This window comes from Ovis canadensis, chromosome X (assembly GCF_042477335.2).
Source record: "Ovis canadensis isolate MfBH-ARS-UI-01 breed Bighorn chromosome X, ARS-UI_OviCan_v2, whole genome shotgun sequence".
NCBI lineage: Eukaryota > Metazoa > Chordata > Mammalia > Artiodactyla > Bovidae > Ovis > Ovis canadensis.
The window spans coordinates 24147500-24171327 of NC_091727.1; the positions used below are offsets into that span (position 1 = coordinate 24147500).

At 41.9% G+C, this 23828-nt stretch overlaps 1 protein-coding gene across 1 annotated transcript in view; it reads left to right on the forward strand.

The window, feature by feature from the left end:
* POLA1 (DNA polymerase alpha 1, catalytic subunit) overlaps positions 1-23828 on the forward strand; it is a 291484-nt gene continuing 267656 nt past the window's right edge. Inside the window, exons 1-12 of the mRNA XM_070289875.1 lie at positions 1-387; positions 5146-5270; positions 7716-7812; positions 9678-9758; positions 14072-14187; positions 14917-14979; positions 15837-15929; positions 16365-16452; positions 16743-16944; positions 17033-17211; positions 21748-21860; positions 22945-23061. Coding sequence (XP_070145976.1) covers positions 345-387; positions 5146-5270; positions 7716-7812; positions 9678-9758; positions 14072-14187; positions 14917-14979; positions 15837-15929; positions 16365-16452; positions 16743-16944; positions 17033-17211; positions 21748-21860; positions 22945-23061 — 1317 coding nt within the window. The 5' untranslated portion in view covers positions 1-344. The remainder of the gene's footprint in view (positions 388-5145; positions 5271-7715; positions 7813-9677; positions 9759-14071; positions 14188-14916; positions 14980-15836; positions 15930-16364; positions 16453-16742; positions 16945-17032; positions 17212-21747; positions 21861-22944; positions 23062-23828) is intronic.

The window sequence follows — 23828 nt, forward strand, 5'->3', positions numbered from 1 at the left end:
GCTCCAACGCGCGGAAATCGTTCCCTAGCAGCATGGGTGCGCCTGCGCAGTGAGTTTTCAGGCGGCTCTTTTTCAGCGCCCGACCGCTTCCTTTTCCTGCTCTTAACTGCCGCCCGCTCCCCCCTCCCCCGCTAGCTCTTTTCCCTAAGGGGTCATAACCGGGCGCCAAATGCGCGCCCGCGGGAAGGCCGAGGGTGGGGCGCCGCGCTTCGCGGCAAGTCGGTGGACTTTCGGGCGGAAGTCCGTAGCCTCTGGAGCCTCTGATTGGCTTTCTGGGTGGTGCCTGTCTCGGCCCCCGCTCTAGTTTCGGGCTGGTTGGCGCGGAATCGGAAGACTCCGGGACCATGGCGCCCTTGCATGGCGAGGATTGCGAGCCGGGGGCGAACGGTGAGAGATGGCCCCGCGCGCAGGGTCCCGGGCTGGGAGTGAGGAGACTGTGGCATAATCGCGGGTTGTGGGAACTCTTGTATTTTTTCTCAGGAAGGCGCGCCTCTGGGTTGCTCCTCGGGTCTCTTTGGGCGCGGACCTCGGACGTCCAGGGCTGGAACCCATCAGGCCTCGGACAGGGCTTCCTTGCAGGGCCGTCGGGTCCTGGCAAACCCGAGTAACTCCCTGCGGCGCTTTTTGTTTGGGCGGCTGCCTCACCACTGTCACTGCGGGTCTCCGCACTTGTCTGCCTCTTTATTTCTTCTGGTGACTTTCATCCCACGTGCTGGGCACACACCTTCGCTACAGTGACCCCGGTGGGACAGTCTTTACAAAGTATTTCTCTACTCCCGCTGGGAGTGCTGGGAAGGTTGTTACATGGTAACGAAGCAGGAAAGAAAGCTGTCACCTGAAAATACACACGCGTTTTGTCTTTTTTTAGGTAATGAGTTTCTGCTTTACCCATTAACGATTTTTCTTTCAGGGTCTGTGGAAAGTTCTTAAAGGGCCGCATAGAAATAGTGCTCATCAACTAGTCATCTGAGGTGAAGCTTCTAAAAAAAAATGCTTCAGTTTAGCAGCATTTCGCCTGCCCTGTATATTACTCCGTTTTCAGTGGTAATCTTCTGTTTCCAAAAATAGAATATAGAAATGTAAATGGATTTTTCTGATTTTTGAGCAGTGTGCAACTTCAGTGAACTTCTTACTTAAAATCAGGTGCTTCACTCTCTTAGCTCAAGCGTCACATCTCCTGTCACTCAAATACATCACCATTAATGAGAACTTGCGTCCTAATCAGATTCTTTTGCATTCCCCTAGTTGTGAATCACAGATTTCAATTTGTTCTTCTAGCCTTTCGCTTTTTAAGACAATTTGTTTTGGAGAGTCGACTAGCCTGGATTACAAATGGGATGTAGGATGTGAGTACGTGAGTAGTCTTTACAGTCCTCCATCAGGGACGTGCCACTAAGCCCTTTCTTCACCCTAAAAACTGTTCCTCCTCCGTGAACATCAAGAAATCACTCTTCGGAGGACACTGCAATCTTGAGATCCCTCTTAAGTCATGGTGTTGATTAAGTAGTGGCTGGGACTTGTGACTGGAATTTTTCTTTTCTTGCCAAGTTTGAAAGATTGTCACCAGAAAGACTTGCAGACTCTTGTCTGTCTGCTTTGGGGGAGGGTGTGTGGGGGGTATTCCAGATGTAATTATGAACCAGACTTTTAAACTTCAGTAACTGGGTTTTTTTTAATGCTAATTCTTTTTGGCTAATTTACCTACTTGAAGCGTTAGAACATATACCAAAAAGGAAAATTTAAGTTTCCCCCCCCCCCCAAGTGTTAGAAGGTGGGCTGGCAGTAAAAAGCTGAAAGGTCTATAAGTAGCTGCTACTGTATATGAAATGGATCAGGGAGAGTTTAATGATTTTAAAAAAGCAGGTACAGTGGTTCATTCAGCAAATATTTGTTGTGTACCTTCCAGGTATAGGCATTCTATCAGGCTCTCGTGTTATAGTGGTAGGTAAGTTGGACATGGTTTTTGTCTTCATGGAATTGAGATGGTAAACTTGTAATTATATGTGGTGCTATACTGAGGCTTCCCTGAATCCATGGCTTTGCTTTATTTTTGGTTTCTAGAAGCTAGATCCTGTTAGTGCTTAGTGTGGGGTGTCAGCGTATGTGTGTGTGATTATGCTACATCTCTACACATACACATTGAATGAGTTTGTTCTGTATTGCTGAGTACAAAGTAAGCCAGGTATCTTCATTTAATTCTAAACTTTATGACGCAGACATGATTATCCCCATTTCACGTATGAGGACCCTGAGGCTGTGGATTAGTCTCAGTCATTGGGTGTACTCTATAGGAACCAACTCTAGTTGACTGAAACTGAACAGGAATTTATCAGGAGAGTATCGTGGTGTTCAGAACCTCTGGAGAGCCAGTCTCCGAGCAGTGTAGCTAGGAACAGTGCTTCAAATCATGCCCCCAAAGTGGTTCATTGAGGAGTTTACTGCCAACCATGGCAAGTGCTTGAAGTTAGAGCCTTCAGGTACCCTGGGACATTGCTGGCACTGTTGTTCCAGGTACTCAATCCTCCTGTAGCTGTTGCTACTTCTAGAATCTTCTGTTAGTCCTCCCCTTTTCCTTGTCATTGCTAGCTTCTGATTTAAAGTCTGAGCAGATGTTTGTAATTGGAGGACCTATTTTATATACCCATGCCCTAGCTGCAGGGGCATAAGGGAGGAGGGATTTCACAGTTTCAATACTGGGCAACTTAAAAAAAAAAACAAGACACCTGGCCACCATGGCTCAGAAAGGTTAACCGGTTGTCTCATGTCGCCCAGTAAGTGACAGAGCCTGGTTGTGTTGCTGCTTCTAATCTCCATTTTCCCACTCTATGCTCTCGTGTCCAGCTTACCTTCCACACTGACTTCCTCTTGGTTTCAGAATACACCTTGCATTTTCATCCCTTTGTAGTTTGGCTCATGCCTTTTCCTTTGCTTGTGCCCCCTTGTTGCCCTGTACTCTGAGAGTGAAGTTCTATTCGTCTTTCTGTGTTGGAAACCTCCCCTTGTGAAGCCTTGTCTGATTTCCCAGGCAAAATTAATGGCTCCCTTTTCTGTGTGTCCTCAGTACCGGGTTCTTACCTCTCATATGGCACGATCTTTATATGATGGTGGGAGCCTCAGGTCTTTTTGCTTTCCTTGACTGGGAGCCCCTTGAGGACTCGCAACTTTGTCTTATTTGTAATTGTACCCCAAACTCTTAGAGTGGCACATCGTTGCCTGTGGAGTAAGTCTTTTTGAAAACCTATAGATTTTGTCAGGATAATCTGACAAAGGAGTCAGGGGGATCTTGAATGGAATACACTGAGGCCAGCTTTTCACTCCCAGGGGTCATATTCAGTAATCTCCAAAACCTTGTTGTGTAGGTCTGCTCACAATTTTTTGAAATCATTTGAGTGACACTCAAGATTTTGTGGCTGTCATCATTAAGTACCTGCATTCCTTAATGCTTTTCTGAAAATGGATTTAAAAGTCAAATGTGAAAGTCAAACAATAGACTGAGATATTATAAGTAGAGATTCCATTTCCAGAAAGCTAGAAAAAAAAGTATTTGTAGTTATGTGTCACCTTTAAGACAGGTGAACAACAGTTGAAAGTGTTGCAACAGTTGAAACTATTGTAACAGTTTATTGCCAGCACTTGGTACATGTTCTGTAAATTTCATCTTCTGTTGCAGTCAACACTTAGTCAAAGAGCTGAATGTTGTTATGAACATTCCAGTGGGGTTGGAGCTTTTAGGATGCGTGTTATCAATACTTCTCCTTTTCTGTGCTTACTTATTTTTATAAAGTAATTAGCACCAAATACAATACAATATTCAGTTTCACAGACATAGGTGGCAGTCATGCTGAGCCTCAACTCGTGGCTGGCAGGCGGCACTGTCTTGCTTGCTTTGGGTGTTCATCAGCTGGCGTATGAAAGTCTTCATTCTGTGGGTGAAATCTTTTCGGTAACTGTGTGAGGTGGTCAGTTTATGATGACCCAAAGCGTGCATCATTCAAAAGTTGAATGACTGACCAGTGAGGCCCTCTGGTACTTCATTAATTTTCCACAAAACACATTTTAATCTTTGTGTTTTTCATCGTCATCCTCTTATGTCGTAACCAGCAGCATGAGATCTGGAAATCAGTGATGGAAATCAAGAATCTCCTTGGTCATCTTGGTTAAATTCTCCCAACCCCCAATTTATCCTTCCTTTGAAATTCTAGGCATTTTATCTGTACTTCTGTTGGGGCATGTGTTTCTTCTAAAAGTTGTTCTATACTTAGCTGCTATTTACAGGCATACCTCGCTTTATTGTGCTTTAGATACTGCACTTAAAAAATTTTTTTAAACAAATTGAAGGTTGTGGCAACCCTGCATCGAGCAAGTTTGTTGGCACCATTTCCCCAACAGACTTCGCTTATTACTTCATGTCCCTGTGTCACATTTTGGGAATTCTCACATTTTTAAATATTTGTTACAGTGATTTGTGATCAGGGATCTTGGATGTTACTACTACAACTCACTGAAGGCTCAAATTATGGTTAACATTTTTAGCAATCAAGAATTTTTGAAGATATAATGCTTTTGCACACTTAATAGACTATAGTATAGTGTAACCGTAACTTTTATATGCCCTGGGAAATTTTTAAAAATTCACATGGTTCACTTGATTCTAATATTCACTTTATTGGTTATGGTCTGGAACTGAACCCGCTAGTATCTCTGATGTCTACCAGGAATCTCCCCTGTCAGATTTTAAGTTCTGTGAGTCTGGGGCCCTGTCTTATCTTTGTGTCTCTCAGAGGGGCAGGTAATTTGTAAAGAGCAGGTGCTCCTCAAAGCCTTTCAAATGTTGATTAATAGAATACAAAATGAATTGTCCTTTTATAATCACTTAATGGCCTGTCATTTTGCTTGGAAAGGTTATGGACTAGGCTGGTCTCCCTTGAGTGTCTCCAGGGGATATAAGTTGAATTTGGAAGTTTTCTCCTAGAGGAAAAAAAATAACAGTTGCTTCAGCTGAGAATTTCTGCAGAGCCACAGGAGCTGCAGATTTTGTATACACTGAACTCGTATATTACTACCGGCTAAAAACTGTTGCTTTGTTTTTGAGGGAAAATGGCTGACAATTTTATAATGTCTCAAATAAATTTGGCTTCTTTTCAGCTGTGTCAGATTCCAGGAATTTTGTAGCTTCCCGATCCCGGAGAGAGAAGAAATCAAAGAAAGGGCGACAGGAAGCTCTGGAAAGACTGAAAAGGGCAAAAGCTGGTGAGAAGTGCAAATATGAAGTAAGTAACCATTTTTTTCCCTCTGTGATACATCTAATTCATGGCCTGTAAGTAATCTTATGTCACCTTTGTTGCTGATTAGAAGTATGCATATATTTCAAGTTTCTTGTCATAGTGGTTTCTTAATCTCAAGCACACTTGAGTATGAGGCAGATTTACAGGTTTGGGGAGACTACTCACCCCTTAAAGTTCCTGTGAGGTACCTTACCGATGCTTTTAAAATCCTGAAATGAAAGTAGTCATGTTTTTTTTGCCTTACTAAGTTCACTGCATCTCTGCTGAGTTCCGTGGCTCTTTTGAGGGAACTTTGAGATGCTTTTGCTTTACTTAAGAGGTGCTGAGCAGTGTAGCTGACTGAGCACTGCTTCTCCTTGGAGAGAACTATACTTTGTAATCGCATATGCAAGGCCCCTGGTGGGGGCTTGGACCTCCCTTCTGCTGTGTCCTGCGTGGAGGACTGAATGTGATGTCCTTTTGGCTCTTTCCTTCTACCCACTATTGATGGCCTGTTAAAAAAGCAGAGTGGCTACCATCTGCACAACGTTGTCGAGCTTCACCTCCAGGGTGCTCCCTAAATATTAATATCTTCATAGCCTCACGGCTGGAAAGCCATTAATTAATATGAGAAAATAATAATAACAGCAACTAATGCAGTTTTTCAGCTAACACTGTTCTAAGTGCTTTAACAAACATGTTCCATTGTTTAATCTTTCCAATAATCATCTGAAGTTAGACACTATGATTAACAGCATTTCTCATGGAAGGTATCTGAGGTCACAGTGGCAGAGCCTTGATTGGAACCCAGGCAGCCTGGTTTGAGAATATGCCTGTTAACTGTGGCCCATTCTGTATTGGGCTATTAAGCAAGTAAAAGAGGATTCTTGTCATTTGGCACCATTCCTTCAAGTTAAGGGAGTCAGCCGGATCATAAAGGGTTGCTAAAAGGATTACAGTAAATCATGAGTAAAGCATTTTTAATGTAGGTACTTCTGTAAAGGAGTTCTGTGGGGCATTTCAGATGTTGACACAATGTGACTGATTTCCCATTAATCACTGATGTTAATGGCATGGCTCTAAGAGTTCAAGCTGAGCAGTAGCAGTGTTTTAGAGATTGAGTCAAAATGACTTTTTAACTCAAAATGATTTTTAAAAGTAGTTTTCTGGTGTCTTTATGATAGTCGGTAAATGAGTTGCTTAAATGAGAGGCAGAGTATGCCTAATAGACTTCAGGCAACAAAACTAATCTTGCCAGTTCCTTCTCCCCTGGAAGAGAACATTGGTCAGTACAGTAATATTAGTTGGACCAGTTTGTGCTTGGGTTGTCAAAAAACTTAATTTGGTAGGGCAGGTAATTTCTGTTACCAAGTAATCAAAGTCCTAATCAGTATTTGCCAGTGATCCCTGTAGAGCAAATTAAACAGGAGGTGACAGCTAAGCCTAATCCTGCAATTACTATAAGCCCTGTAGGTGTGGCAGAAATCCAGTCAACTCTGCCCATCAGGCTCTCCAAGCTGTGTGTCCAGGTGTTTTTTCCCCTAGAGTCTTAGGTCTTCAGATGGAGCTGGTCGTTTCTTCCACCCCTCACTTGGAAAGGCAGAACTGTCAAGAGAAGAGGGGGATTTTTAGCAGGGTATGTTTAAGTTCTTGATAACCAGCCCACCAAATTCTCACCTGGGACATTAATGGCCTGTCACCATGGCAGCTGCGGCAGTGGTGTGTGTCTCTGTGCTTTAACTGTGCTTAGCTGGTCTGCTCTCTTCGTGTCAGTGGTTGGTGGAATTCTGGCCTTCTGAGGGTCAGGCAGCCTGTGTAATTACCGGTCTTGCCACTCTGCACTTGCACTTGGTTTTTGGCACCCCAAAATGGTTAGGAATCAGTGGTGATACAAACAAGGATTACTCTAAAACCATTTGTAGTGCACCTGTAGAATATAGACTGTGTTTGTTTTCCTGGTTTTTGGAGGGGGATGGATGGGGAAGATTTTGGAATTTCATTTGATCGGTTGAACAGTTATGGAGATTACTGTCTTTTGGGGGGGCACCATCAGCTAGCGGAAAGGGAGGCAGCATGTCTCACAGGTTTGCCAAGTACAGGAGAAACCAATCTCGAAATTACAAATGACTAATCCCCAAAGCAGCTAATGAAGAATTGGCTATAATTCAGTTTGTTTTTTATGAAGTAGATGAGTAATTGATGGTGTGACAAGTGTATTATGCTAATGGAATCATTTAATATCTTATGTTAACACCCACCTAAAAGGAATACTAAGTTAATTGATGTCTATTTAAGGAAAACCCTGCAGTGGTGTTGAATGTCAGAACTCATGATTTGGTTGCAGCTAACTCTTTCAGGCTGCCATTCCACTTTGAATTTGACAATTTTTTTCATCAGAATTGTTTAACACTTTCACTCCACTTGAGCTTTCTCAAACTTGTATGATGGCAGGTAGAGGACTTCACGAGTGTTTATGAAGAAGTTGATGAGGAACAGTACTCGAAGCTGGTCCAGGCCCGCCAGGATGACGACTGGATCGTGGATGACGGTAGGTGGGAAGAAGCCACCTGCCAGACACTGTGTCAGTAGCTTTTCATAAGTTCTTATGCAGCAGAGTTGTTTCTTTGCTTGGACAGGTAGATGTAAGGCCCCTTTGGCTTGGATTTTTCTTAAATGCATGATTTGAGGGTGTGGAAGCAGAACAATGGAAAGTTTTGCCGAGGGGCATTTTGGAGAAACCAGACATACACCTCAGACTATAGTATAAATCCTCCAGGAAGTGACTGTGTAGGAGTTTGGAGGAATCTCACACCTGTGGGCTGTCTCCATGTGATGGGGTAGAGGAAAATATGTCACAGAATGGCTGTGAGGATTACACAAGGCTGTACTCATGAAGAGTGACTTGGACAGTGGCAAGCCCTGGGTAGACATAGGCTGGTCCCCATGTTCTCATAGCCCTTCTGGAAAGCTCGGTGGTTCCTGTTTGTGGGATGTGACTTCTTGGGTGTGTGAGTGCCAACCACGCAGCAGAGAAAGGGGGTGTAGACTGTGCCTGCCACTGTTTATGTTCCTATTTCTGTAATTGGACTTGGCTATATTCCCAACTTGAACTTGCAGACTAAATTGCTTTTCTGGACTTCTGGTGATCTTTATTCTTTTTATTCTTCTGGTAGAGTAGAAGTTGGAGAAGGCAATGGCAACCCACTCCAGTACTCTTGCCTGGAAACTCCCATGGATGGAGGAGCCTGGTGGGCTGCAGTCCATAGGTTTGCTAAGAGTCAGACACGACTGAGCGACTTCACTTTCACTTTTCACTTTCTTGCATTGGAGAAGGAAATGGCAACCCACTCCATTGTTCTTGCCTGGAGAATCCCAGGGACGGCAGAGCCTGGTGGGCTGCCGTCTATGGGGTTGCACAGAGTCGGACAAGACTGAAGTGACTTAGCAGCAGCAGCAGCAGAGTAGAAGTACTGTAAAGCATCCTATTGTGGCAAACTTTGATCCTGTGGGCCAAATTATTTCTTAGTTCATATAAATAGGCATAGTATATAGCTGATCCTTGAACAGCACGGGTTTAAACTGCTTCAGTTCAGTTCAGTTCAGTCGCTCAGTCGTATCCAACTCTTTGCGACCCCATGAATTGCAGCATGCCAGGCCTCCCTGTCCATCACCAACTCCTGGAGTTCACTCAAACTCACGTCCATAGAGTTGGTGATGCCATCCAGCCATCTCATCCTCTGTCATCCCTTTCTCCTCCTGCCCCCAATCCCTCCCAGCATCAGAATCTTTTCCAGTGAGTCAACTCTTCTCATGAGATGGTCAAAGTACTGGAGTTTCAGCTTTAGCATCATTCCTTCCAAAGAACACCCAGTACTGATCTCCTTCAGAATGGACTGGTTGGATCTCCTTGCAGTCCAAGGGACTCTCAAGAGTCTTCTCCAACACCACAGTTCAAAAGCATCAATTCTTCGGTGCTCAGCCTTCTTCACAGTCCAACTCTCACATCCATACATGACCACTGGAAAAACCATAGCCTTGACTAGACGGATGTTTGTTGGCAAAGTTATATGTGTGTGGCTATTTTTCGATAATAAATACAATAGTGCTATACCATCTGTGGTTGTTTGAATCCACAATTGTAGAGGAGCTGTAGATACTGATGGCTGACTGTAAGTTATATGTGGGTTAACTTCTAAGTTGTGTGAGGGTCAGCTGTATATCCTTTGGTTTTGACTCAGAAAACCTGTGTGAGGGCTGTGTTTCATCTGACTTTTGGTTGAACAGGATTCTGCTGCATTTTAAAATGACATGGACCAGGAGAACTTCTGATTGGGGGTTTTTATTTTTTGTCATGGGCAAAATATTGGCTATGTTTAGAAATTTGATCCTAATAATGAAATTTTTTTCCTGCAGATGGTATTGGCTATGTGGAGGATGGCCGGGAAATTTTTGATGATGACCTTGAAGATGATGCTCTTGATTCCCATGAGAAAGGTACCTGCCTTTTGTTTTTAAGAGGGCCATTTTGAGATTTAAGAAATTGTCTAAAATTTCAGATGACTTGGTACTTTGATAGTTTCTTCAGGGGAAACGGACCTACCACAATTGTGTTTGAGTATAGAAAATGTTCTAATATTGAAAGAAGTGTAGTTATGTAGAAAATTAAACATGGAAAGCAAAAACAACCAGGAAATGAAATATCACATCTCTCTATCCAAAGAGTTTAGTCTTACTTATTTTAGAATTTTCAATGCTGTGGTCATTTTAGATTTGCTGATTTTGATGGCTACAAGCATAATGATGTCTTTTCATTCCTGCTGTAGTTACTTAGGATTTTAGCTCTTTGATAGAAGCACAGTACAATAACAAGGCTTCGATTTTCTGTTAACTTGCTTTGTTTAATTGAAATTTAAAACGATGTGAATGAATGTGTTATATTCTCATAGCTATCACAATCATTGGCAAAAAAATTTTTGAGTCAACAAGCCCGATTTTGTTCCTGTAAAATGAGAGGTGGAAATTTTCTTCATATGTTTTTTTAAATTTAGTTCATTATTACCACCAAGTGGTAGATCACTGGCCAACATTCTGTGGCTCACTTAGAGCTGGTTTATTTTAGAATAGCTTTACTGAGATAGAATTAACATACCATACAATTCCACTAAAGTGAACATTTTAGTGGCTTTTAGTATAGTCATGGTAGTACAGCCATCACCATGATGACTTTCCTTATCTCAGAAAGAAATCATACCTGTACTATATAGCTCAAGCTAAGAATGCTAGGCTTTACCTTTTTAATGAGTGTTTAAAGAAAGGAGAAAAGTGTAAAGAAGAATATGCAACAGCTTAAGAGACGTGTGGCCACAAAGCCTGAAATCTGCTCTCTTACCCTTTTCAGAAAGTCTGGACCTTAGTTTGTAGATTGTTGACATTGTGTGACATTTGTTTACTTTGTCCCTCTTCTACCTTCCCAGATATATACACACAGACTTTGTTTTTGGTGAATTTATTGAAACTAAGTTGTAGACAGCACGACACTTAGCTCTCCATGCTTCAGTGGTGATCTCATAAGAACAAGGGCTTGTCTCCTTAGCTGCAGTACCATTTTCATGATATTATCTAAGATTTTATCCTGATTAAGATCCCCCCAGTTAGTCCAATAATACCTTTTATAGCTGTTTTTAAAAGTGCAGTCTCCACTTGGATTTTCATGTCTCTTTAGTCTTATTTAGCATAGAGCAGCACCATCCTTCCTCTCTTCCCCATCGGGTCTTTCATGACACTGACATTTTTAAAGGGACAAGGGAATTCCCTGGCTGTCCAGTGGTTAGGATTTCACACTTTCACTGCCAAGGGCATGGGTTCCATCCCTGACGGGGAAATAAGATCTAAGATCCCGCAAGCCACAAGTGTTTGGCCGGGGGGGGGGCGGGGGGGGAACCCCACATAAACAAATCAAAACAGGAGCTCTAAAATTGTGGAAAAATTTCATCTCAAATGTTGACTCCTGTTCTTTTTTTTTTCCTGTTGTTCTTCTGCCTTATGCCTACTAATGTACACTGGTGATATTAAAGCCCCTTAGTGAAGCCTTCCTTGCTAGTCAAACCAGTATTGACCTTCTCTTTTGAGGTTCTTTATTAGGACCTGAATTTTGTTTACTAAACATTTTGACCATTGCCTATATTCGCTCTTCAAACTGCTCCAAATGATCTCTTGACAAAATTAAATTCCGCTTATGTTTTTTACAAATGTGATATATCTTTTCATATTCTTAGGCACATTAAAAAAATATATCAGAAAATTTATCATCTGTGACATTTCGTGCATCAACAGTGTTTGTACTCATGACCAGAACATTTTCTCATCCCAGATGGAAACCCATACTCATTAAGCAGTCATTCCTCAGTCTTCCTTCCCTCAGCTCTGGCAACTACTGATATGCTTTCTGTGTCTGGATTTGCCTGTTTTGAGTATTTCATAGAGTTGGGATTATGCAATATGTGACTGTTTGTTTCTGGCCTGTTTCATTTAGCATAGTGTTTTCAAGGTTCATTCGTGTTACAGCATGAATCAGTATTTCATTCCTTTTCAGGGCTGAATACTATTAGATTGCAAGGATAGATCACATTTCATTTATTCATTTATTAGTTAATAGGCCACTTGGGTTGTTTCCTTCTTTCAGTTACTGTGAACAGCGCTGATATGAAGTTTCGTGTACCAGTTTTTGTTTGAACACTTGTTTTTAATTCTTTTGGGCATATGCCCAGAAATGGAATTCTGTATACGTATTTCAATTTCATTTTCTTTCTTACACAAAAGATATTTTCTATAGATGCTTTTGTACTTGGCATTTTTTCACTTAAGAAGATATCCTGAAAATCACTTCATATCCACACTTAGAGACCATTCTTCCTTGCTTGCTCATTTCTGTATGGCTGCATAGTATTCCATCGATGGATGTACCATGGTTTGTTCAGATGGTTTTCTTGAGTGGACATTTAGATTTTCAGTAATTAGCTCTTGCAGATGATACCACATTGAATAACTGCATACGGTATTTTCCTCAGGGAAAATTTGTAGAGGTGGGAAAAGTTTCATGAGATATTGCCAAATTCTTCTCCATAGGAATTGTCCCATTTTACACTCCTGTGAGCAACATTTGAGTGTCCATTTAGACACCATGGCCTCTCCAAGAGAATGTATTGTCAAGCTTTTACAATTTTTGACCCTCTAATATATGAGAAATGACATTTGCATTTCTTTTACACATGAAGTTGGGCATCTTTCATAAAACTTCATAGTTATATATTTTTTTTAACATGAACCATGTGTTTATGTTTATTGCCCACATTCCCTTTGGGTTCTGCATTTTTTAAGTTGTTTCTTTCCTCTGCAAAACATATTGCAAAAATTTTCTCCTCTTTGGTCTTTAAACCTGTTTCTGATATAATTGCATTTATCATTCCTTTCTTTTTTCTTGCAGATGGATTTTGAATCATAGTTAGAAAGACTTTCCCCACAGCCAGGTTACAAGGAATTTGCCTTTTTAATTAAAGTACTTGTATAACTTCATTTTAAAAATTTTGACCTGTGATCTGTTTGGAGTTCACCTTGTGATTTTCAGGATCTTAGTTTCCAAACCAGGGATTGAACCTGGACCCCTGGTGGTGAAAGTACTGAGTCCTAACCACTGGACAACCAGGGACAATCCCGTATGGTGTTTATACTGATTTATTTCTTTACAAATGGGTGAAAGTGACTCAGTTGTGTCTGACTCTTTGACCCCTTGGACTATAGCCTGCTAGGCTCATCTGTCCATGGAATTCTCCAGGCAAGAATACTGGAATGGGTTGCCATTCCCTTCTCCGGGGGCTCTTCCCAATCTAGGGATCGAACCCAGGTCTCCTGCATTGCAAGCAGATGATTTACCATCGAGCCACCAGGGAAGCCACAAATGAATAGCCAACACTATGAAAACGTTCATTTTTTTCTCAGTGATTTGAGATGTCACTTTTATTCTGTGTTAAATTTCCATAAGTAATTTGGGCTTCTTCTGGACTCCATATTGTATTTCATCTGGTCTGTCTGTCTGTTCATATGCCACTGCCACACTAGGTTATCTATTCCCTCTAGGTCTTTCGTAGGTGCAGGCTGCTCTGGGATGAGTCAGAAAGCGAGAGTAAAATTGACAGTAGTAGAGGAGTTTGCAGGTAGTTTCTACGTGCCCAGAAGAGAAAACATATGGCAGAAGTTGTTCTTTATGGAGCAGATGTCTGCATGCTGTTTAGTGTTGCTAGGACCTGTTGTTCCATGTCCAGTTACTGTTGCTCATAAAATGGAAACTAGGATGCTACAGTATTACAGCCGGTAGTCTTCTTTGTTCATAGTTCAGTTTTCTTGTCAGAGTCAGTATCACACTAAAATGATGATCTCATGAAGGCTGCAAAGCTAATCCCCTGGTTGCAGATGAGTTTGATCTTTTTATTTCTATAGGAAAATAAACCCCACCTTTTAAAAAGCTTTCTGTTCACATTAACAATAACGATCAAACAGTCTCAGTAACTCAGCTTGATATTTTACTGGTCTTTCTTCCATTTTTATAGTATCATTCAGTCCAAGTTTCCCTGAATTCAGCCCATTTAAAAGATTATTTCCTATGTACCTTGCATAAAATTTCAGTTTTGTGTTTTTAATTTTTAACATTTTGCTTGTCAGAGTCTCATATACAGAGGGCAGGTGACGATGCTTTTGGTTTTCCATTTTGATTTTTGCTGTTGCATGTTTCTAAATAAATTCTCTTCCAACAGGAAAAGATGATAAAGCATGCAACAAAGATAAGAGGACTGTCAAGAGGGCTGCTGTGACAAAACCGAACAACATCAAATCAATGTTCATTGCCAATGCTGGGAGGAAAACTGTAGATGTGAGTCTCATGTTTTCTTATAGTTGCCTCTTCCATTGTGAACCAAAGATTCCTGTTTGTTCATAGTTCACCTTTTTTGTCAGATTCCCTGTAGCTCTAAACAGATGATCTCCTGAAGGCTGCCAGGCTAGTCCCCTGGTTTCAGATGAGCTTGATCTTTGATTATATTTAACATTTGATTATATAGATAATAGATGCCCAGTATGTTTTTGTTTTGTTTTTTGTTTTTTATATGTTTTTTGGTCACACTGCATGGCTTGTGGGGTCTTAGTTCCCCGAACAGGGATCAAACCCAGGCCCTCTCAGTGAAAGTACCACATCCTAAGCACTGGACTGCCAGGGAGGTCCCAATATGTTTGAACTCAAATATTTGAGTGTTACTTTCCCAGTCTCAGTCACTAAGTTCAGTGTAGATTTCTAGGTAGATTGAGGCATCTCCTATCTCAGTGGTTATAACTTGGAGATAAAAGAGAAAACCAGAAAGCTGAACTGACTGTGTTTATTTTGGTGATTAGCAGGAGGATTATGGAATGAAGCAGAAAACAGAGGGCAGGGCTTGGGGTTTAGGAGTTATATTCAGGTCAGTGGTGGTAAAGATCTGTGAATAGTAGAGAAGTCCTCAGAGTGAGGGTTGAAGAGTGACTGGCCAGGTTCTTCCTTTCCCTGATCCTTACTCTGAAAATGTGAAGTGCAGGACTTTCTCATTCTGTCTGCCTTTTTAATTTCCAGAAAGCTGTTGACTTGTCCAAGGATGATCTGTTAGGTGACATTCTACAGGACCTGAACACTGAGGTAAGTGAATCTCCAGGAATTGTCAAATATTCAGGTGAACATGGGCTGAAGAAACAATTCAGTAATTAATATGAAACAGACTTATTGCTAGAATGCACAACAAAATCCAGTGACAACCCCACCACCAAAACCCCAACCAAAACAAACCTTCAAACCAAAACCAGCCCTTCAAATTGGTTTCTTCTCACCATTTTAGGTGAATAAGTTTGTAGCCACTCTGGTCTCTGTTGACTGTGGATTGGGCTGTGTGGGGCTGTGTTTGAGGTAGTCAGAATACACACGAGTCAGTGCTGGGAAGGCACGCTGCTTGTGCTCAGTTGCTGCCGTGTATGTGCCTGAAATAGATTGAAGCCTGTCAGTCTGCACAGTCAGGCGTGAGATCCTCGTCCTGAATTCCAAGTGGGGGTGAGGGAAGAGTTGGTGAGCTATCCCTCGTACAACTCGGACAGGTTCAGCTGTACTGGAATTTACAATTGGGCTGTTTCACAGCAAGACTGAACTCTCAGTTAGAGATGTGCTTCTTTCTAAGTGATCCTTAATTAAAATGACTAACCAACACTGTGTAGTTCGGGCTTGACAGTTTTGAAATGTAATATTCTGTAAGGGTAAGGGAGAAGTATGTTAAGTTTTAAAAAGAAAAAAAATTGATGAGGGGTGGAGTCAGTATCTATTCTGGTTTTCTAGTGAGTCTGTGGTATTGTTACTATAGTAACCTCACTGCAGGAACATAGATCTGTCAGGGGAGCAGGGAGGGGAAAAAAGTGCTTTGCTTATTGGGCTTCATTGGGGGAAGAAATGTACTTTTTGTGTCTTGTGGTAACAAGCATGGCAGTGAATGTCTGTCTACCCCCTCCTAGACACCACAAATAACTCCACCACCTGTAATAATACCAAAAAAGAAAAGATCCAGTGGAGCTTCACTGAATCCTTTCTCTGTGCACACCCCCAAGGTATAGTGTGTGGAAATACCTTCAGTCTTGATTTACAATATTGCTTAAAACTTACGTTGTTGCTTTTCTATGTGAGTGAAATGCCTTTGAATTTGTTCTTGTTTTTGTTTTAGATTAGGACTCCTGTTTCATTATATAGTTTCATACATTTCAAAAATAGCATGTGCCTGCTTTTTTCATAGTAAATTTTGTAGTAACTGGTATGTGTTTATTATAGGTATTACAACTGTGCTAAATGCAATCATTTTCTTCCTGGAAACAAGTGTTTTTTTCCCCTGTAAACCTAGGTAACAGTAAAATAATTGAAGCTGTTGCATTAATAATACATAAAATCGTTTTATAAATGGGAACTGTCATTATCTCTGGTCAGGGTAGGACAGTTGCGTATTTTTAGTATGCAGGTCTAACTGACTAAACATTTAAAAACATTGACAGGCAGCTCCTTCAGGAAAAACCACTCCCTCAGCCTCAAGGAAAGAGCCTTCATTAACTCCTGCTCCTCTTACATGTGCTGAATTTGCTGGTAAGTCTGCTGTCAAGCAGAATTGCAAGGGTGTTAAGCAGTTGCAAAGTGCTGTCAAAAGATGGAGGCCCCGTGAAGGAAGTGGAAAAGAATTTGAAGGGCTTGCAGTAGGCAGTTTCCCTGAGAAAGGTTTGAATTCATAGCAGGAAAAGTTAAAAACATCCAATTTGGGAATTGAAGAGTAAGGCAAATAACACGTGGGCCAGGGGTAGTCTGCTGGTGCACCGTCGGGGAAGCTTTTGTGGTCGCTGGAAGCAACACATGATGGGAATGTGTGATGCCATCCTCAGGAGAGCCCAGGCCGCCACTGTGTACAGATGACAAGGAGGAGTCGGGGGCAATGGAATTTGAAGATGGCGACTTTGATGAGCCCATGGAAGCTGAGGAGGTAGATGTGGAGCCTGTGGCTGCCAAGACTTTGTGCCAAGAGAGGGAGCCAGCAGAGGAGGCAAAACAGAAGGCTGATTCTGGGAAAGGGACCACATCCTCCTCGTAAGAGCATTTTATGACTTCTCGGCCAAGTAGCACTACACTTACTCTGTTGGATTTTGTAAGGTTTTTGAAAATGTGATTTTTGCAGAGCAAGTTTTCTCCCAGATGTGTCTTGTTGGGACATGGATCAGGAAGATGACAGCAGTTTCTCAGCCCCGGAAGTTCAAGTGGATTCCAGTCACCTCCCACTGGTAAAAGGAGCTGATGAGGAACAAGTATTTCAGTTTTATTGGCTGGATGCTTATGAAGATCCATACAGCCAACCAGGTAATCATATATTTACATACAGTAACTGAAATGTCTTTAACACAGAATGGCACCTTTCCCTGAAGTGCTTTAGTGATTGTAATTGGCACAGGCTCTGCCCTCATGTACATAGTAAAAGAGAATAACACTCATTTACTGTAAAGTTCGTGAGTCACCTGGATGGAGAGAGTTTGTGGTGTGAATAATCTTTACAGACTGTTATTCCGAAAACTGGTTATGTGTAATTTCGCAGTATGTGCTTGGAATTCACCATTGATGTATCTGAACATATTGGAATGCACTTAAAGTGGAATCAATCACTAATTGGTTCCTTCAGCAGTGTGAACACCTGCCACTTGCCAGGCCCTGAGATGGGTTGAACAAGCTGGGCAAATTCCCTGTCCTGGTGGAGCTTTCATTCTAGTGGGGTAAAGGCAGTTATTTGGGGGGTGACCAGGGAAGGCCTATCTGAGGAAATGACCATTGGGCTGGGTTTTGAGGTATGTTCAAAGCTGAGGAGAGAGTATTTCAGCCTGAGGAACCCAGAAGTGCACCGAGGAGAGAAAGGAGGAGACCTGAGTGGTTGAAGCAGAGTAGTCAGATGACAAGATTGGTTGGAAATCAAGTTGGAGAAAAGGCAAAGGCTGGACAGTGAGGGACCTTGAAAGCTGTGTTGAGGAGTTGAGACCTTACTTCAGTAACAGTGGCAAGGCAGGGGAGGATTTTCAGTGTGGGGTGCAGGGGTGAGGGGTAGAGTGGGGCCATGGTTGGGTTTACATTTGAACAGGAACCATGTGGTTTATGTGGAGAAAAGCCTGCACGTGTGTGGATGTGGCCAGGGCCAGAGTAGGGAGTGTAGAATACCTGAAGATCAGTCTATCCAGGGCAGGTGTGGAGAAGGAGAGAAGTCAGTTCTTTTTACTTGTGCTTTGATATGAACTTGATGATAGACGGATGTGGTGTTTGAGAGAAAGGAGGAATCAAGGCTAAGTTGCAGGTCCTCCTCTGAATGAACTTTTACTACGAATCCAGACTCAAAGAGAGCCAGGAGGGCTCCCGTTTCCTCTGTGCTATTTGAGCCCTTCTGCACTGTGGGGCCAGGCAGGACAAGGCATGTCAGATTCAGAAAAAAGACAGTATACACCCTTAAACAGTTAGCTTTATTCAGATCCATATCTGAATCGAAGGGCAGGTACAAACTGAATTTTTCCAAATGATTTCCTGAGGACTAAGTATTAAACTGTCAGATTTGGAGCCAGATTTACCACCGAGATACTCAGGGATTGGCTTGCACTGGAAAAATGGTACTGGTCTTCTGGGAGGCGGCAGTATTAATATGCTCCATTTATCAAAGAGTTGAAACTTGCACAGCTGCTTGAGCAGCAAACTGCCATGTGTTCGTTGCTCAGGTGAAGATGTCAGCAGTCTTAGAAATGGTATCTTATCTACTTAAGCTCTAGGGCAAGACCAGCTGGTTAGATGCTCTTACCTCTTTGACTGTTTTGTAACTTGCTGGTGCCAGTGGGCTGGCAAGTGTGATTTCACGAGGCTTTGAAAATTAAACCCAGGACGGCTCTATTGTACAGCTTCCAGGGACCTCCCTGAAGCACAGCCTCATAGCCAGTACTCTGGAATTGGGTGAATGGTGGGCCTGCCCATCCTGGAGCCACCCCCCTGTGCCTTACTGTATCCATTCCTTGCAGGATTTTATTCCCTGACTTGATTCATGGTCCCATCAAAACCAGAAATCTGAGAGCCCGCCTTGAGTCCGCTCCCCTCCTCCCTTTCCTCACCAAGTCTTACTCATTTTATCCTCCTAAACTAGACAAGCTGTCTTCTCACAACTTCTACCCTTGAGCTCTTCCTGCTCCCAACACCAACCTCTTCATTGACTCCTTAGCTGTCATCCCTCACATGGCAACCTGAATGATGGCTTCGGACATCAGTTCTTCATTACAGAAAATCCACAGTGGCTGCTGCATGCAACTTACAGTCCAAATTCCTTTCCAAGGCTTCTCTTGGCTGCTGTGTGGGACTTCTGTGTCCTAGAATAGTCTGTACCTGCTGCTCTTTATACCATATCCCTTTCCTTCCTCACCTGACTCCCCCCACCCCCAGTATTGTCTCCTGGAATTTTCCTAGTCCTCCAAACTGGCCTAAGAGCCCCTTCTGTGACCCCCATCATACCCTAACCATAGTCATGGATGGGCCTTTTCAACCACTATTGGGAAATACTTCGCAGTTGAAAGAGGTATCAGTCTGTTATTGGCCTGTCTTCTTATTGCTAGGTTAAAAGGAGATTTCTAGTGCTGCAAAAGATGTCAGAAATCATCATCTCTAGTTATACACTTAAAGCAGTGGAAGCTGAGGCTCCAAAAGTGGTCAGCTCCCCAGTTGCAGAGGGCTCGGCTTCGCACCCGCAATCCACTCTGTGATTCCATGGTGCTTCTGAAGTTTTGTCCTCTGTGATTGATGCCAACGGGTTAAATAAGATGGCTTTAAAAAAATAGTCCTGTAATCTCAGAGGGTTGAACAGTTTCATCTTGATAGCAGGTAATGATCACTGAGCCTTGCTGAAATCAATGCTGCTAATAAAAACGAAGTACTCCCAAAGACCCTGTTATTGTTTCTCACTTTCTTACAGATTCTAAGTAAGTCAGTTGTTGCTGAATGCTCCGTAATTATGAAAAGAATCTTACTCTTTGCATATGGGAAGATATCCTGTCTTCATTATGACTTTTTCAAGGTTGAATAATCCTGACTGCACCTGGCTTCAGCTAGTAACTTTAAGGGGAATGTAATCTTTGTTTACCATGATCTTTTTGTGGCAAATGAGGCATAAACAGTGTCAAATGTGTTGCATGAAGTGTGATATTAGTTTGACTGTAAAATGAGCTATTTGAATCTTTGAATTCAATATTAGGGTCTTTATTTTTCTTTGCATAGAATTTTATTTTTTCATCTCTAACTGTTGTGAGGATGACTTTTAATTTTCTGAGCTACTGTGACTTTTTTCTTTTTTAATCATCCCCACAGTCCTCCCTTCCCTCTCCCCTATCTTCCCCCCACCGCCGCCTCTTTTACCCCAGCTGAAAATTACACAACTCTTCTAAGAAGTTTAATCATCTGCAGAAATGAGAATTCTTAGATGGTCTTATTTCTGCTAGAACATGTGACAAAAGGAAGCACTGATGAACTATCTTGTGAAACTGGAGTAATTGGCCTTGTGAACAGTAGCCTTTGCTTGTGCCAGAATTTTCTTAGTGTCTCAGGCAAGTGGCCCTGTTGAATAGCTGTGTTGATGACTGCTGTCTAATTATGCACAGAGCCCAGGATTTTGCATAGTGGCCATCTCTTAGGTTGACTGTCAAATCTCTGGAGTCCTTTCTTTTTTTCCAATCTTTTATTTTGTATTGAGGTATAGCCAATTAACAAACAATGTTGTGACAGTTTCAGGTGAACAGTGAAGGGACTCAACCATTCGTATACATGTATCCATTCTCCCCCAAACACTCCTCCCATCCAAGCTGCCATATAACATTGAGCACCTGTGCTGTACTGCAGGTCCTTGTTTTTTATCCATTTTAAATATAGCAGTGCAGAGTCATTTTTTGATGGCTAGTTTTCATGAACAGTGACTTGATGTCCAGGCTTGGTCTACTTTGTGGTGTACATCACTTAGGGATCTCAAAAAGAGCTTGTTTCTTGATTTGTTTACTAGACCATTTGTTAAACTGAAATAGGAGAGAGAGGAATAATACAAATGCTTTCCAGCCAGATGTCTTTGGTAGTCTATGAAGTAGAAAGAGTGAATTAGGAGATAATAGTTGAGCTCTGAGATATTTACTATTATATGGAATAAGATATGAAATGAGTTATGTTTTTCCAAAACACAATTTTATGTACAGAAGACTACTGATATACCATACATAGTTATCCTTACATAGAAATGTTAGTTTTTGTTGGTAAGTACAAGTGCTGAAAAGGAATTTAGTATTCTCAGAGTTCTCACAAGAGGTTTAAATAGGAAATTTGTTGGAGAATAGATTGCTTTTTTGATTTCTCTTAATCTGGGTGATCCTGGTTCTAGGGAAAATGTTTTTCCCCCTACACTGATCTAGGATGTCTCCCTAGTTTTCGAGGTGTGTCTGCATTGAGGTGGCATGTCTAATTCCCCAGGGGTTTCTACACTGATGCAGGGTGTCTACTCAGACCTGGGATGTCACCCTGATAGCTGAGGCTTGTCTGCATTTATCTGGGATGTTTCCCTACTTCTAGGGCAAATGTTTCCACCAAGTTAGATCCTCACTCTATTCCCTGTCATCCCAGCGGTCCCAGGTTTTACCGGTGTGATACTGCCATACAGCATAGATACTGAGTAAAGGAATTGGTCTTTGAGATTGGGTAGTAGTGGGTAGTAGATACTAATTTGATGTAGAAAATGACTTAACATGAAAGCATACATGTGTGGATACATTGAGTGAGCTTTTATGTCATCCCTTTAATGTGATATAATTGAAACGTTTACTGTTTCATGATTTTTACTTATTCTTTCAGGTGTGGTATTTCTGTTTGGCAAAGTCTGGATCGAATCTGCTGAAACCCACGTGAGCTGTTGTGTCATGGTGAAAAACATTGAGCGAACGCTCTGTTTCCTTCCCCGTGAAATGGTAACCCTTAGTACATAGCTTTTAATTCCAAGTGCATTCTATCTTCTGCCACAAACCTGGTCCTTCGATAGGGCTGTGACTTATCTACAACTTAGATGGTCCTTTGTTTTTTTAAAAATACTCCTGGTTCTTAGTTGTGGCATATGGGATCTAGTTCCTTGACCAGGGATCGAATCCCGGGCCCCCTGCATTGGGAGATGGAGTCTTAGCCACTGGACCACCAGGGAAGTCCCTTTGTAGTTCTTTCTTATTGCCTGTCTTATGACCCCCTGATTGTCAGCAGCTCCATTAGACATTTGGAAAAGTGGGGAAATGGAGTAAAATGCTGTTTTTCAACTTGTTAGAGCATCAAAGTGCCTGAGTTTCAGTATATAAGGCTGTCTGTCCCTCAACTGTCCGTTTCCATAATTATCGGGGTTGAGAATGTATGGCTCTAAAATAGGACATGACATTTGGCCCAGTTTTCATGCTTTTGCTATTTCCTCCACAGCCATTTGGTGGCTCAGAGGTTAAAGCGTCTGCCTGCTATGCGGGAGACCTGGGTTCGATCCCTGGGTCGGGAAGATCCCCTGGAGAAGGAAATGGCAACCCACTCCAGTATTCTTGCCTGGAAAATCCCATGGACGGAGGAGCCTGGTGGGCTACAGTCCACGGGGTCGCAAAGAGTCAGACACGACTGAGCGACTTTATTCACTCACTCCACAGCCATTTAACAGAGTCAGTTCCATTTGCTGACCTTTTTTATTTGGCCTTAATATCCACACTCCCCTCTCAGCCCCAGCCCCTCCCCATCTCAGTTGAACTATGAAGCATTTTGGTCAAGGTTTATAACATCATTCTCCCATTTTGTAGGATTGATCATCTTTATCTCTGGTTTGCTTTTATGATGTCATTGGGAGGAATTGGGCACTGGATTTAGAATATTTTTGGGTTCATTTGTATCTCTGAACTCACCTTGTTCTATTAGATGTTTGAGTGGGTAAAGATGAAAATTGATTTAGACTGGGTTTCTGGTAGTCAAGAAGATCTTATTTACAGATACTTTTTTCCCCTCCCCTTGCCTGCCCTCTCCATGGGAAAGCAGAAAGTTGATCTAAATACTGGGAAAGAAAGTGGAACTCCAGTTACCATGAAGGATGTTTATGATGAATTTGATGAGAAAATAGCAGCAAAATATAAGATTATGAAATTCAAGTCCAAGGTTTGTATTTGGTGATAATTTTTTCGGTTCTGTGTATTAGTTGTTTGTTAGTTTCCTGATTTATGGAAATTTCATAGATATCAATATAAAACCATGTTAGATGCATAAAAACAGTTTTGTCTTTCTCTTTAAATTGTAGAAAGTAATGTTCCTTGGTTTGAATAAAAAGGTAACATGTAGTAAAGTAATGGCTTCCAATACTTGAAGCATATCTTGTCTTCTTATTCTGAAATGGAGGAGAAACTGTTCTCATCTTGTTTATATTGGTTTATTGCTAAGTTGTCTTGGTCACAAGGTTAAATCTTTAAAAGTCAGGAACTGTGATTCTATTTCTGATGGAATAAATTTCTTTTACTCATGTGATACATATTGATTAGTTAGTTGTCTTGATTGTAGTGAGATATTGATGCCCTTGGCCATAGTTGTAGGGCTTAACTCCCTCAGGACACTGGCTATTAACAGTGTTTGTAATAAAGGGAGGATTGAGTTGCTGAAGATGAGGCTAACTGAACTATTTGAGCTTTGACTTGTGGCTGATGGATCAAGTCTCTCTAAAGTTCCAGAAGCAATGTGATGTAATGGTAAAGAGAGTAGGGACTGGTGCTTTAAGTGCTAGCTCTACCACATTCTGGTCCGTGACCTTGGACGAGTGCTGAGTGACTTCTCTGGGCCTCTTTCTTCACCTGAGAAATGGGGCCCTGTTTCAAGAGCTGTTGGAAGAGTAAAGTCAGTTAATTGATATTGGATCAGTCCTTGGTGTACAGCAA